At 41.2% G+C, this 16,693-nt stretch overlaps 1 protein-coding gene across 3 annotated transcripts in view; it reads left to right on the top strand.

The window, feature by feature from the left end:
• nek1 (NIMA-related kinase 1) overlaps positions 1 to 16,693 on the top strand; it is a 173,904-nt gene that overhangs the window by 118,459 nt on the left and 38,752 nt on the right. For all 3 annotated transcript variants that reach the window (XM_059974106.1, XM_059974108.1, XM_059974107.1), the window contains 4 exons: positions 6,406 to 6,652; positions 8,385 to 8,546; positions 8,744 to 8,989; positions 15,358 to 15,472. In XM_059974106.1, coding sequence (XP_059830089.1) covers positions 6,406 to 6,652; positions 8,385 to 8,546; positions 8,744 to 8,989; positions 15,358 to 15,472 — 770 coding nt within the window. The remainder of the gene's footprint in view (positions 1 to 6,405; positions 6,653 to 8,384; positions 8,547 to 8,743; positions 8,990 to 15,357; positions 15,473 to 16,693) is intronic.

A 16,693-nucleotide genomic window follows, 5' to 3' on the forward strand; every position in this document is an offset into this window, starting at 1 on the left:
ATCTTTGTAGTTATGGTAACTTGGCACATTTCATGCCACCTGGAACTTCTACCATACCGCTGGTCTCTTCCACAGTGAAAACTGATGCAGAATTCCAATGGCCCAGTCAGCGGCAGGAGCAAGCCGTAGCGATGAGATTTATCGCAGGTCGGCGACACTTGTTTAAAAGTACAGAAGGGATAAGCAGAGCATCATCGTTGGGAGTAGGCCAGTGTTGAAAGTAGGAGTGTCAAGCTTTGGCTCAAAGGAGGCTTGGGCTCGATAGAGGCGCTGGTTCTGGGTAAGGGTCCCATCTTACCATACCTAGTGTAGTAAATGGCTGTTCTGAGTTCCTCATACCAGATGTTGTCCTGGGAGAGCCAGAGTCTCCCAGGGATCTACATCTGTGTGAATTGCATCCAGCTGTCACTTCTTGAAGACCATGTAAGGGATCTGGAGCAGCAGCTGGATGACCTTCACCTTGTATGGGAGAATGAAGAGATAATCAGAGTTACAGGGAATTAGTCATCCCTAAGTTGCAGGAGGCAAGTAGCTGGGTGACTGTTAGGAGAAATGAAAATGTGAACAGGCACTTGGTGCAGACCATCCCTGTGGCCATTCCCCTCAATAATAACTGTACCATTTTGGATAATGCCCTGGAGACTGGCTTACTGGCACTGAGCATGGGTCCATGGAGCAGAAGAGAAAGAGGGAGAAGAGGGGAGCGATAGTATTTCGGGACTCAATAGTCAGGAGAACAGATAAGGAGATTCTATGGATGTGAACAGGACACCTGAATGGTATGTTGCCTCCCAGGTACCAGAGTCAGGGATGTCTTGGGTCGTGTTCACGACATTTTGGAGAGGGAGGGAGAGCAACCAGAAGTCTTGGTACATATTGGTACCAATGACATAGGAAGAAAAAGCAAAAAGGTCCTGAAAAAAGAATTCAGATGCTAGGTAGAAAACTGAGAAGCAGGACCTTGCAGGTGGTAATTTCTGAATGCTGCCTATGCCACTGCCAGTGAGGGTAGAAACAGGATGATTTTGCACATTTGCGCATGGCTAAGAAGCTGGTATGGGGGCCAAGTTAAGAGCCCATGGTATTACAGGAATGTTACTGGCATGGTTGGAGCATTGGCTGATTGGTATGAGGCAGTTAGTGGGAATAAAAGGATCCTTTTCCGGTTGGCTACCAGTGACCAGTGGTGTTGCACAGGGGTCGGTGTTGGGACCATTTCCTTTTATGCTGTATACCAATGATTTAGTTGATGGAATTGATGGTTTTGTTGCCAAGTTTGCAGATGATATGAAGATTGGTGGAGGGACAGGTAGTATTGAGTAAACAGGTAGGCTGCAGAAGGACTTGGATAGATTAGGAGAATGGGCAAGAGAGCGCTAGATGAAATATGATGTTGGAAAATGCACGTTCACACACTTAGGTAGAAGAAATAAATATGCGGACTATTTTCTAAATGGGGAGAAAATCCAAAAATCTGAGATGCAAAGGGACTTGGGAGTTCTTGTGCAGAACACCCTAAAGGTTAACTTGCAGGTTGAATCTGTGGTGAGGAAGGCAAATGCCATGTTAGCATTAATTTCAAGGGGTCTAGAAGATGAGCAAGAATGTGATGCTGAGGCTTTATAAGGCACTGGTGAGGCCTCTCCTTGAGTATTGTGAACAGGTTTGGGCTCCTCATCTTAGAAGAGATGTGTTGACATTGGAGAGGGTTCAGAAGAGGTTCGCAAGGATAATTCCAAGAATGAAATGGTTATCATACGAGGAATGTTTGATGGGTCTGGGTCTGTACTCAATGAAATTTAGAAGGATGGGGGGGGGGGGGTGGAATCTCATTGAAACCTTTTGAATGTTGAAATACCTAAACAGAGTAGATGTGGAATTGATGTTTCCCATGGTGGGAGAATCTAAGAGGGCACAGCCTCTGAATAGAGAGACATCCATTTGAAACAGAGATGCAGAGAAATTTCTTTAGTAGAGGGTGATGAATTTGTGTAATTTATTACCACATGCAGCTGTGGAGGCCAGGTTTTTGGGTGTATTTAAGGTAGAGCTTGTTAGGACACTGTATTAAAGGTTACAGAGAGGGGGCTGAGCAGGTAGAGAAGGGGATCAGCCATGATTGAATGGCAGAGCAGACTCGACGGGCCAAATGGCCTAATTCAGTCTTTATGTCTTATGGTCTTGTGGATATGGTCTTAAAACATTTACTCTGTCCACTATTTCGTTGTCTTCCATTACTAACTTTCCAGCATAGTTTTCCAGTGTCCAAAGGTCAAGTCAAGTCACTTTTTATTGTCATTTTGACCATAACTGCTGGTACAGTACACAGTAAAATTGAGACAACATTTTTCAGGACAGTGGTGCTACATGAAATAGTACAAAAACTACACTGAACTATGTGAAAACAACACAAAAAAAAACTACACTAGACTACAGACCTACCCAGGACTGCATAAAGTGCACAAAACAGGGCAGGCATTACAATAAATAATAAACAACACAATAAGCACAGTAGAGAGCAGTAAGTTGGTGTCAGTCCAGGCTCTGGGTATTGAGGAGTCTGATAGCTTGGGGGAAGAAACTGTTGCATAGTCTGGTCGTGAGAGCCTGAATGCTTCGGTGCCTTTTCCCAGACGGCAGGAGTTTGTATGAGGGGTGCGTGGAATCCTTCATAATGCTGTTTGCCTTGCGGATGCAGCGTGTAGTGTAAATGTCCGTAATGGTGGGAAGAGAGACCCCGATGATCTTCTCAGCTGACCTTACTATCCGCTGCAGGGTCTTGCGATCCGAGATGGTGCAATTTCCGTACCAGGCAGTGATGCAGCTGCTCAGGATGCTCTCAATACAACCCCTGTAGAATGTGATAAGGATGGGGGGGTGGGAGATGGACTTTCCTCAGCCTTCGCAGAAAGTAGAGACACTGCTGGGCTTTCTTTGCTATGGAGCTGGTGTTGAGGGACCAGGTGAGATTCTCCGCCAGGTGAACACAAGAAATTTGGTGCTCTTAATGATCTCTACCGAGGAGCTGTCGATGTTCAGCAGGGAGTGGTTGCTCCATGCCCTGCTGAAGTCAACAATCATCTCTTTTGTTTTGTTTACATTAAGATACAGGTTATTGGCTCTGCACCAGTCTGTTAGCTGCTGCACCTCCTCTCTGTAAGCTGACTCATTGTTCTTGCTGATGAGACCCACCACAGTTGTGTCATCAGCGAGCTTGATGATGTGGTTCGAGCTGTGTGTTGCAGCACAGTCGTGGGTCAGCAGAGTGAACAGCAGTGGACTGAGCACACAGCCCTGGGGGGGCCCCCATGCTCAGTGTGATGGTGTTGGAGATGCTGCCTCTGATCCGGACTGACTGAGGTCTCCCAGTCAGGAAATCTAGGATCCAGTTGCAGAGGGAGGTGTTCAGGACCAATAGGCTCAGCTTTCCAATCAGTTTCTGAGGGATGATTCTGTTGAATGCTGAACTGAAGTCTATGAACAGCATTCGAACGTACGTGTCTTCTTTGTCCAGGTGGGTTAGGGCCAGGTGGAGGGTGATGGCAATGGCATCATCTGATGAGCGGTTGGGACGGTACGCAAACTGCAGGGGGTCAGTGAGGGGGGCAGCAGGGTCTTGATGTGCCTCAAGATGAGCCTTTCGAAACAGTTCATGATGATGGTTGTGAGTGCAACAGGGTGATAGACATTGAGGAAGGACACTGAAGACTCCTTCGGCACGGGGACAATGATGGCGGCCTTGAAGCATATTAGAATGGTGGCGCTGCTCAGGAAGATGTTGAAGATGTCAGTGAGAACATCTGCTAGCTGGTTTGCACATCCTCTAAGCAGAACTATTGTCTGGTCCAGCAGCCTTCCGCGGGTTGACCCTGCACAGGGTTCTTTTCACATTGGCCACGGTGAGACACAGCACCTGGTCATTTGGAGGAGGGGTGGACTTCCTCGACGCCACGTTATTTTCTGCCTCAAAACGAGTGTAGAAGTTGTTCAGCGCATCTGGGAGGGAGGCATTGCCCGCACATTTAGGTGATGATGCCCTGTAGTTGGTGATGCCCTTCCACATGTGCTGCGTGTCGCCGCTGTCCTGGAAGTGGCTGTGGATTCGCTGGGCGAGAGGCGCAATCTCACCTCTCTTACACTTTATTTATCTAAAGAAACTTCTGATATCCTCTTTAATATTGGCTAACTTACTTTTGTATTCTATCTTTAGCGTAATAACATTTTCAGTTGCCTTCTGTTGTTTTTTAAAAGCTTCCCAATCCTCTAACTTCCCACTGATATATGCCCTCTCTTTGGCTATTAATTTGGCATTGACTTCTCTTGTTAGATAGACATGGTTGTGTCATCTTTCCTTTTGCAGACTTCTTTTTGGGATGATTGTATCCTGTGCCTTCCAATTGTTTCCAGAAATTCCAGCATCCCTGCCAGTGTTGTTTTCCAGCCATTTCTGGCCAACTCCTGCCTCATGGCTCCGCAATTTTCTTTATTCCACTGTAATACTGATGTCTCATCTGATACACTGGTGCATCACTGAGGGAATAGTACACTTCCTGAAGAGTTGCTTTTCTGATGAAATGTCAAACCAAAACCTCTATATCGAAGATCCCATAAAGGGAAAAGGAGTTGCTCCTTTCTGTTCTGTAGTTGATAAAAATCTGAACATTATTGCCTTAACTTTTTCAAAGAGCTTTAAATGGTTAGCTCCATTTCTGACATTATAAGTGTATACTCCTTATGACTTCATTGACTGCAGGGCCAAGGTCATGAAAGGTGCTATGCATGTAAAAATATTACTTGTCATTTGTGTTCGGAATTTCTGCATGAGGTCCACCCCTCCCCCATATTATAATAATCTTGACAAAAATTTACAAGCATTTGTGATTTAAGTCTACAGCATTTTACAAGCATTCCTGTCCATAAAACTGACAATTCCACTCTTTTGTACTTAAATGACCTAAAGTTCACCTGTTCCCATGTTAATAGCAGGATCTGCAGTTACTAGCTGTCAACTGAAGCCACTGATCTGGTTCTGTTTCTCCTGCTGTTGCAACAGTTAAGAACTATAAATTGAGCTTCCTTCAGTATTTGAGAGCCATAATCAACTGAAGCCACACACTTGTGTCCTGTTTTGCTGCAGCTATTAGTTGGAGATAGGAGCAGCAACAATGAATTGCAGTTGCAACCCTGCTGCCACAGAAATCAAAGGTTGAAACATGGATCTTATCAGTTGAAACAAACTTATCTGCCATCATGGAGCATATTTGATGGGCCAAATGGCATAATTCTGCTCCTATATCTTGTGGTCTAAGGACATGCAAAAAGGTACTGGAAAAAGACCAGCAATATCATGAAGGATCTCACCTACTCACTAGCCCTGCTACTACCAAAAAGAGTTCCTCTTACCAAGATTCACTTTTAACTGTCAGTCACTATATATACAGCCACAGCAAAACAGTTAATTGTACATTGTGTTTTATAGGATTACTTTTATATTTATTTGTGATTTTTATGCTGCATCAGATTCAGAGTAATAATCATTTACACCGAAGAATGAAAATAAACTGTCTTCAATTTTTGAGCATCCCACTCCCCTTTCCGAAGTAGAATTCCACCATATTTGATTGATTACACATTCATGAGAGATTTACATTCATGCTATAGCATGTAATTTTCAGCTTATCTTCAGTTCGAAGAAGCCGATGCTGTCTGCTCTATTAGAGTCTTTTTCTCAGCCACGCGGAGAACTCTCAGGCTCTAAACCACATGTGTGATGGCTATTGATCACTATCATCTGGCTTACTCTTAACTTAATCAGTTAACCTTTATTTTCTTTATAACCATATAACGATTACAGCACGGAAACAGACCATTTCTGCCCTTCTAGTCCGTGCCAAACGCTTACTCTCAGCTTTCTGTGCATTGTTCTCAAATGAAGACACCTTGTGACATTTCCTTTTATTCTATATTTCTGAATATCTGATTTCTTCAATTATGGTTCAATTATTTTGCGTTCCACACCACCAGGTTCACATCAGTTATTACCTCGCAACCATCAGGCTCCTGAACCAGAGTGGATAACATCACCCATCACATCACTGAACTGATTCTACAGCTATGGATTTACTTTCAAGGACTCTATAACTCATGTCCTTAAAATATTTATTATTTTGTTTTTCTTTTTTTGTATTTGCACAATTTGTTGTTTTGCACATTGATTGCTTGTTCTCTTTGTTAGTATTATTGTGATGCTTGAAAGAAAATTAACCTCAGTATTATCTAGTATGTGGAGACATTTTTACTTTAATAATGAGTTTACTTTGAACTTTGAACATTGAGATTGCAATCTGGTTGGGTAGAATTTATCAAAAATCACAAGTTGTTCATACACTGTCCTTTCCTTTTCAGAAGGAAAAGCAAGAGATTTTGCGGCGGTTAAATCAGAACATTAAAGTTCAGGAATGCCATGACACGAATGCAGTGTTGCAAGACGAAAGTGTTGTGACTTCTAACAGAAATGGCACACGGTCTCAAGAGCAGCTGGAGGATGGCCCCCACTTTTCAGGGGAAAGGAAAAAATGGGAAGCAGAGCCTCCACCTGTGATTCCTCTTGCTCAACTTACGCTTGAAGAAACCTCGGCGGTAAAGGATGACAGTAAGCAATAGCTTGACTCTTTACAATAGAGAACAGTTGTGAAGAAGAATTTGATTTTTGTCACCAATGTGGTTGGTGGGGAATGGGGAAGTATCACAGGCTGCCTTGTTCCATTAAACCAGGTCACAAGCTTCATTCAATCTTGACCCAATCATGATGGTATGCAGAACCTGGTGATTTCTTAATCAGCTCCCTACTGAGAGCCATTGGCAACAAACAGTCTGCTGGAGGAACTCATTGGTTTGAGTAGCATATGAGGCAGGAAAGGAGCTGTGAATGTTTCGGGAAGTTAGATAAACATATGAGGGAACAAGAAACATACAAAAGTTATCATTGGATTGGATGAGGAAAAGCAGCTGAATGAGACGCAAATACAGAAACTTGGTTTCCCTTAAATCTGTTTCCTCCCAAATATGGTATGTTTCAGTTGTCAAAGCACTAGGTTCTCATTTCCCACTGATCTGTTATGTGCAGATCCATACGCTTGCAACATCAACTCCACACCCCATTTAAGTTATTTTTGAACATGTATATTTCTGTTGAGGAGCCAGTGGTGATATATATGGCCTGATCAGTTTTTAGAACACTTGTGCTTAGTAGCACACTGCTGTGTACTACTCTGATGAAGAGCTGTCTTTGATTACACGGAACCTTGTGATTTCAAAATGTTTTATGTGTAAATGTCAGTATATTTATTGGATATCCTTTTCAATATTTAAATGTTGTTCTAATGCTATTAAAACAATATATTTGTTTATTGAGGAATTGTACATTATTGGTCCTTGGTGATGTGCTTGGAGCAAGACCAATTCTTTATAGACAACAAAGATTTGGTGACAGTGTGATCTGCCCAGGTTGTTTCTTTCTTTACTGATGGGATGTTAGCACACTGCCCATTGACCTGCACCAACACCACAGCCCTCCATACCACTCCCATTCATGTATCTATCCAAATTTCTCTTAAATGTTGAAATGGAACCTGCAATCACCACTTCCACTGGCAGCTTGTTCCACACTCTCACTACCCTTTGAATGAAGAAGCTCCCCCCTCATGGTCCCTTAAACATTTCACCTTTCACCCTTAACCCATGACCTCTAGTTCTAGTTTCATACAACCTCAGTGGAAAAAGCCTGCTTGCATATACCCTACTATACCCCTATTTTGTATACCTCTGTCAAATCTCCCCTCATTCTAATATGCTCCAGGGAATAAAGTCCTAATTTATTCAATCCTTACCTATAACTCAGACCCTCAAGTCCTGGCAATACCATTTATAAATTTTCTCTGCACATTTTCAATCTTTTAAATAACTTCCCTCTAGGTAGGTGACCGAAACTGTACACAATATGTCTAATTAGTGATAAGTTGTACTGCTGTGATTAAGTTTTTGGTCCATGTGGTTTTTGTTCTATTTATGAATCAGTGACTTTCTTTCAACTATCTGGTTTCAGATAGAATAATGGAAGGAGTTATTTTGTACTTGCAGATATGTGAATTTAGCATTTACACCTCATTGCTTTCGGTTGTCAGCAAGATCAGAGGAGTCCTTGGAAGCAAGGACTGACATTTGAGTGTGGAAATAGTTACTAGTCACTAAGGATTATAATAGGGAGGTGGGTGTTAGGTTCAGAAGTCTGATATAAGGAGACCTTGAAGTGTGAATTGATTTTTGTCTCTGTTTCTGAACATTTGTCTCATCAATTAGTGTTTTTTTCTGTTCACTTTTATCAGCATGTCAAACATCTGGAGAAGTTATTAAATTGTTAATTAAAGATGAACCTCGCAAAGTATGGGAGAAAGAACCTTCTGACACAGTTTTGAAAGTGTTAGGGGAAGCAGATTTGCAAATTCAGACGGGGATGCTATTAGATACTGCGACCGTTGAAATTAACGGTAAGTAACTGAAAAATTAAGATATACTGTTTTGAATGTTATAGGTGTATGTTATCCTAGTTTTGCAGAATAAACTTTTTGGTATTTATTTAAGCTTATTGTATGACTAGTGAGGCTTTTGCCGGTTCCTTAATCTTGGACAGTGGTGTCAATTCTGAATGAAAACCCAAGGTATTTACCCTCCTCTTTCAAAACAGCACAAGCCCCTTTGGCTGAGGTCAATCCGGCACTCACGATGGTGATCAATGCAGAAGACGGCATGGTTAATCAAAAAGCAGTTAATGAACCTGTTCGAACTTCTGTGGCTAACGCTGGACAGATATCCATAGCAGGAGACACAATGGAAACCAAAATTGTAGACCTTTCAAGAAAGGAGAATGCACAGTCAAGGGAAGTATCTATTCCAACATCAAAAACATCAGTATTTGAAGACAAGATAGAAGGTAATTTTTTTCTTGATGCCATTAGTTCTTTGTGAGATTATCAAAGATTCTATCACTGCAAGCAATAGTTGATAAAAATAAGATGAAGAAAGGTTTGAGTTTGTAGAAAATGGACTTTGGCCTGAATCTTTTGGGTTGAATAGTCTACATCTGTGCTGCAAATATTTTATAATGGCATTGCAAACAGAATAGAATCAGGATTACTCTCATCCCTCCTCTCTTGTCCATATATACTCCAGTCTATTGTTAGCCCTCCTTTTTCCAAGGACACTTACTCAAACTTATCAATTTCAACCTGAAAGTTGAAAGCACTCGGACCTGAAATTATTCTCATTAATCTTTTCTGAACCTTCTCTTGGGCATCCATGTCCTTCAGAGGGTGGCAACTGGAATTGGTTGCAATGCTCCAGTTGTGCCAAGTTTAACAGGGCCAAAGAACTAAATGTAATTTTAGCAGCGTTCAGATCTCTTAATTTGGATCCCTGTTTTATTCATAGTATTTGGTAATGTAAAGTAGAACACTGCTGGAGAAACTCAGTGGGTCAGATAGCATCAGTCAAGGCAAATAGACATTTCATGTTGAGATCACAGCAGATTTCATGACATACGTCAGTGATAATCAACTGGATTCTGACCTTTTATCTAGGCTCCTAAATCCCTCCATTTCCTTCAACAAATGCTCCCTGATCCACTGAGTTCCCCTAGCAATTTGAGATTTTTTTCTCTCTCCAGACTTCAACATTTGATCAAATTGCTTTTTGTTTAGTTAATTGTAATAGATGATGTGCATTTTTTCAGCTAGAAGTGGTGAGCAATGAAAGTTTACCCATTAATTATTTTGAATGTGATAGTTTGTGTTCTGGTAAAGAACTAAATGGTCTTTAGTTACACCCCCCCCCCCACCCCCAAGATATCCTGGGGTGCTGTATAATCAGATGTACTCTTTGAAGTGGTATTTATAATGGATTGTGGGAAATCAGTTTGCAGTTAGTAAGCTCCCACAGACAATGACCACATGAGTAAATAATCTGGTTTGGTGTTCATCACTGAGCGATAAACATTGGCCAGGATACCATGGAAGCTTCCCAGTTCTTTTTTCTTTAATTTCATGCGATAAGAACTTTAAAATATGTCTGTGGGGTAAACAGAATTGGACTTGGTTGGCTTTATTTGTCACAGGTTTATCAGAACAAACCAACAGTGAAATGAGTCATTTTGTGTCATCAGTCCAAATATGTGCTGGAGGCAAGCCTGCAAGTGTTGCCATTGTCTGATGCAAACATAGCATGACCACAATTTACTAACCCTAACGTGCACCTTTGGAATGTGGAAAGAAACCAATGTGATTATGTGGAGGATTTGCAAGCTCCTTACATGCTTGCTGGGCTGGAAGGGCTCGTTATGATGCTGTATCTCTAAATAAAATAAGGGCCTGTTCCACTCTGTAATTGATTACGAACGAGTTGAAATGTTGCTTGTGACAAAATGTATCTTGGATTTCGGATCAGTGGATGTTGATGTTACATGGCGCCACAATAGTGCAGCAGTTAGCATGGCACTATTATAGCGTAGGGTGTTCGGAGTTCAATTCAGTGCCATCTGAAAGGAGTTTGTATTTTCTCCTGCTGATCACACAGCTTTCCTCCAGGTGCTCTGGTTTCCTCCCACAGTCCAAAGATGTACTAGTTAGTAGGTTAATTGGTCATTGTAAATTGTCCTGTAAATAGATGTGTTGCTGGGCAGTGTGGCTTGTTGGGCCAGAGGGAATGTTTCTATGTTCTATCTCAAGATAAAAAAAAAATACATGGGAGTTCTACAAAAATACCCTTCAGCAATAGTTAGAATTTTCCTTCGGTCCATTAGTTTCAACTTTGTTGCATTAGCGAACCTTCATACAACAGGAATGACCTATTTCTGCACTGTTAATTCTATAAATTACACAGGCAAAGGTCATTTTAAAAATGAACCGGAGCTTGTTGGTGCCCATTACTGAGCCCACAAAAAAAATCTCACACTGGAGAAGAAGGAAGTCCTGAAATTTAGAAGGTGCATCTGTTCAACATTAGCTCATCTTGGAAGCTGCTTTTGCTGCGGTGTCATTTTAAAGCTGGAAAAGTAACTGAAACCACTTTTTCCTCAAACATTTTTGTTCTTGCTCATGGGAGAGAATGGATTTTAAAATATTAAGTATATCATTTCCAAATGGCTAGTTTCCACCAAAATGCAAAGGCTTAATGGTCTTTCCCTTTTCCTTTTTTTAATGTGGAACACCTGCACATTGCATAGCTTCGTGTTTAGGAAACACACCAGCTGAGGTGTCAAAACTGAAACTAACATTTTACAAGGGCGGAATGCCTTTCCATTTGAGTATAGGCACATTGGATGTATCTGATCATGTTCATTGACCCTCAGTTTAATTAATCTCATCACATTATAGAACACGGAGCAGTACAGCACAGAAATATGCCCTTCTGCCCACAATATCTTGCTGAGCTAATTAAACACCTAACTAAACTAGTCCCTACTGCCTGCTCGTCCAAATCCCTCCATTCTTTACATATCCATGTACGAGCTTTTTAAACCCCTCTTTTTTATTTACCTATGCCACCACCCCGGCAGTGCGTTCTGTGTATCCATCAGTTTGTTTACCAAAAAAATTAGCACATTCATCGCTCTTGAAATTGCACCCCCCCCCCCACCCCGCATCCACCTTAATGCATGCCCTCTGATATTTGATATTTTTACAATGGGTAAAGAGACTAGCTGTCTGCTTTAGCCACACCTCTCATAATCTTAGAAACTTCTATCAGAAGCATCTGCTCCTCCAGAGAAAACAACCCAAGTTTAATCTCTTCTGTACCCTTTCCTAAGGCTCCACATCCTTCCTTTAATGGGGAGACCTGAATAAATTGCAATACTCCAGAAGTGGCCTAACCAGAGTTTAATGATTATATTTAGGGCTGTTTGAGAAGTCTCAGTAGTATTCACGTATTGTTACTTTTTTGCATCTTAATAATCAAATTTGTAAGAATATGAGAGGTATTTGGAACATTTTTTTCTTACAATGCTTTTTTGTGATCAAGGTTGAGATGGAATTCCTATTGATGAACGTGGTGTGGTAGTGATGGTTGTAGTTATTTAATGTACCAACCCCTTAGTAGCAAAATGAGACAATGTTGGATGTACTCAGAAGGTAAAGAACAGAAGTGTAGTTAACTTTACAGGTCAAGTATTCTTGATCATAAGATCAAAAAGGAAAACAGTGCATGTTTGAAGTTGTAGACTGGGGGATGGTTGGAGAGAAATAAACAAATTAAGTCATCACTAATGGCCAAATATTCTGCTCTTGCTCTTAATTCATGCATTTGTATAAGAAGTAGGAGCAAGATTTGTCCCCATAACCTTTGACCCTGCTGTGCCACTAACTATGATCAAGTTTGCTTTCATTGTGATATGGTCCATTTTCCAGATTGTTCCTTTTATCTCCTCAAATTATCAATCAATTATCTATCAATCTATGTAACTCTGCTCTGAATACATTCAGCTTTCACAAAATTGTGAAGATTCACAACCTTATGAGAAAAGAAATCCTTCCTCATAGATGCCTTAAATGGATGCTGTATGCTGAAATTCTTTCCTCAGTTCTGGATTCCTTCAGAGCATAACCTCTCCAAAATCTCCTTTATCATCTTCTTGGCATCTTAGATGAATCAATAAGATCACTTATTCCAATAAATAACAACCCCCGCCCCCAACCTGTTTGCACATTCACTTTGGCAGAAAATAGTCATATGGTGGTGTACAGTTTTGTTTCTTCAATATGTTAACAGGAATTTTAACATTACATTTAAGAAAGAGGATGTGCTACCCCCCACCCCACCCATCTAATACTCCAGCCTATGTGGAGCCATCCACTTCGGTGAACGGCCAGCAGCTCCAGGCAGTTGATAAGTTCAGGTATCTTGGCAGCACCCCCTCGAGCAGATACCATTGACAACTAGGTCAGCTGTAGGATCGCCAGGACGAGTGCCAATTTTGGGATACTATGCGACACTGTCTGGGGACAAAGGGGAGTTACTCTGAAGACCAAGCTGACAGTCTACCATGCTGTCATTCTACTCACCCTCTATGCGTGTGAAATGTGGACGGTGTACATGAGACATGCATGTAGGCTGAACTACTTCCACTTGTTATGCCTACGGAAGATCATGAAAGTCAATTGACAAGACAGAATTTCTGATGTGGAAGTGGTGTCTGCCACAAACATGCCCACCATCTGCACGTTGCTGATGAAACATCAAGTCAGATGGGCAGGCCATGTCGTCGAGATGTCAGATGATTGCATTCCCAAGCAGTTCTTCAGAGAGCTTTCTACAGGGAAGTGCTCTGGTGATGGTCAGCGAAAACTGTTCAAGGGCACACTCTGCCTTGACCAATCACATTTGGAACATGCAGCCTTGCACCGCTCATCCTGGCACAGCCTTCTCAATAAAGAGTCACCGAAACTTGCAACACTGAAGCAAAAAGGAAACGACACAGCGGGAAAGAATGAACAGCAAGGCACCTCAACTACAGAACCTCCACACACTGGTCCCACATGTGGGAGGTACGGTCAGCCCTCCTTATCCATGGGGGATTGGTTCTGGGACCCCTCAACGATACCAAAATTCGCAGATGCTTAAGTCCCTTATGCAACCTGTCTTAATCTGGTGGATCTTAGGACCCAGCGGAACCCCAGACCTTATTTAACCTGTCTCAGTGCAGTGGACATTATGACCCGGTGCCAGAGCTCTGAATGCGCAGTGTTTCTGTTCACGAAAATATTCACAATCACAATAATAAAGTGATCGGAAAGAGGTGAAATGCCATTGGTCATTGGAGAAGCGTTAGGCAATGTCAGTCAATGATCGGAACAATTTTAAAGGATAAAATGAGAAAGGCCCTGCCCCAATGAAAGCTACAATTATTACTAAGCAACGCAGTGGTTTAATTATTGGGTTTTGGGGTTTTCGGTTTTTGATCCTCACATCAACCCGGCACGGTGGAGAGTGCACTCGGGAGCGATCTGTCCGGAGTCCCGAGAACTTCCGTTCCCAAGCCCAGTGCTGAAACACACATTCTTAAGTGTTTTATATGCATAGAAAGGTAAAATATATACTATATACTAAGACAAATGTCTGACTAACTGACGTTAAATACCGGATGTACCTGTTCCAACTTACTTAGTAAGAGAACTTCCAATTTTTTTCGATCCCGATGCACGATAATCCACGCACATCCTCCCGTATACTTTAAATCATCTGTACGTTACTTATAGTACCTAATACAATGTAAATGCTATGTAAAATGGTTGTTATACTGCATTGTTTAGGGAATAATGACAAGAAAAAAGTCTGTATGTGCTCGAACAACAAGTGCTGGAAGAGCACTTCCGGGTTTTCGCAATCCACGGTTGGTTGAATTCACGCATGCGGAATCCGCGGATAAGGAGGATGTACTTCCTAGCCTAGATTGGATTCGTCAGTCACCTCCGGACACACAAATAATAAACACACCCACCCAAGGATATCATTGGTCCTCATCTCTTGTGATGGATGTGCGCACATGCACTCACCGTGTTTTGATTAGATTGTCCATAATGAAATTCTAACTTGTCCATTTTACTGAAATTCCACTTATGTTCTGGTTCCCTCCATGTCCTTGTCTTTAAACATATGTTCCTGAGCCCTGCAGCCTTTTGAAGCAGTAGATTCCAAAACTTAATATCTGTCTGTACATCTCAGTTGTGAACTGTTGATCACATCCTGAAACTGTGTTCCATTTGTAGGTTCTGTAGCTTTAGGATCTGGTTCCTTTTCCTGTAAGTCCTTTTCAGAAAATTGTAATTTTCAGTGAGCACATCTCATTCTTCTAAGCTCATCAGTATTGGCCAACCTTAGCAGTCTCCTCAGGACAGCTCACCTCCCTCATCCCAGCAACCAGTCTATTGAACCTATGTTACACTGATTACAGAATGAGTAAGTCCTTTTTTAAGAACAGAGAATAAAATTACAGGAAATTTTACCCAACTGCTTTACCTAAATTTATTTCATGTTAAATAAAACCAGAATGTACGAAAAATGCAAGCAGGTTAACTGCAGAGAAACGGCTAGTGTTCCCAGGTCAATGTTCTTTTATTCATGGATGTATGAAAAGTTCTCAAGGCTTGCACGTTCACTTTATATATTTAGGATATTTCAGTCTCAAAGTAGTTTTTTTTAAATTGGAGGGAGCAATGGGTTAAGTACACACAAGCTTTTGTGGGACGATGAATGACACCATTCATATTTCTGAAATTATGTTAAAGTACATTTCTGAATTCCCTTCAGAACCAGAGGACTTGGAAACAGAGGCTCTTGAAGAAGGAGACCAGATGAACAGAGATGATATCCCAGTGGTCCCAGTTACTGTAGATGCATGGGAAAAAGAAAGTGATGAAGAAAGGTGAATGGAATGGACAGCTTTCCTTCATAGTTTATTCAAAGTCTCCAAGCAACTGCATTGCCAATTAGTCATTGTATTTTATGCAAGATGGTGCACACTCTAAACTTTGTGTTTATTCTTTATAATGTTTTCTTTCGTTCTTATATTCAACTATTCAATTTCTTTCACTCCAAAATGCTATCAACCCATGTTAAACTTGCAAAGTGCAGTGTTGTTATTTCTTTTTGTAATTTATTTTTTTATTGAAGTTCATCATCAAACAAACATTTCCATAAGATTTATTTCAGACATTGTACATATATAATCATATATATCACAAACCTCCACAAAGTATTTATCTGAGGTATACACATAGAAAACAGTGGAAAGAAAAAACAAGCAAAAGGAAAAAACTATGTAGAAGTAGGGAGAGATCTTTTTTACAACAGATTCATTGATTTGTGAGAATAAAATCAGGCCTACTTTCCCAGTATGAATCAAATTGTTCCAGCTGATGATTAACAGATGCTGTTATCTTCTCCATTTTGTAAATGTCCATTGTAATTTCCATCTATGCATTTAAAGTTGGGCTCTACTGTGTGCATGGCTAAGAGATGGATAACTAAAGTTCATCAACCATTGGAGAACCATTCTGCTGCAATGAAACTGTACTGAATGAGTTGAGATAAATCTCAAAGATAAAGCTAATAATTCTCTTTGCTTAAATTTGACGACATGCTAGAAATCTCTTTGCCAACTAAAAGCAAAGTTGCTAGCAGCAAATGAATGTTTTAGATAAAAGGGATACAGTTGCCAAACCTCAATTGTAGTATGATATACATAAACATGAGAGACTCTGCAGATGCTGGATATCTTAACATCTTAGCATGTTGGAAATTGTGAGCCACACACATAAAGCTACTGTTATGATGAGGCCAAACTCAGCCTGGAGAAGAAATCCTCATATTCTGTGTGGGTGGTCTTCAACCTGATGACTTGCATACCAGTTTCTCCAACTTCTGATGACTCCTCCCCTTCTTTTGTTCTCACTTTTTGCCATTCCTCATTCTGGGTACCATCTCACTGCTTCTCTTCTCCTCACCTGTCCATCAACTTCTTTTGGTTACCTTCCTCCTTTTCTCCTTAGCCCACTGCCCTTTCCTTTTAGATTCCTTCTTCAGTCCTTTATTACTTCCACCTCCCAACTTCTTAGTTCCCCCTCCCCTACTTACCCACCTTCCC

Source organism: Hypanus sabinus, chromosome 7, assembly GCF_030144855.1.
Source record: "Hypanus sabinus isolate sHypSab1 chromosome 7, sHypSab1.hap1, whole genome shotgun sequence".
NCBI lineage: Eukaryota > Metazoa > Chordata > Chondrichthyes > Myliobatiformes > Dasyatidae > Hypanus > Hypanus sabinus.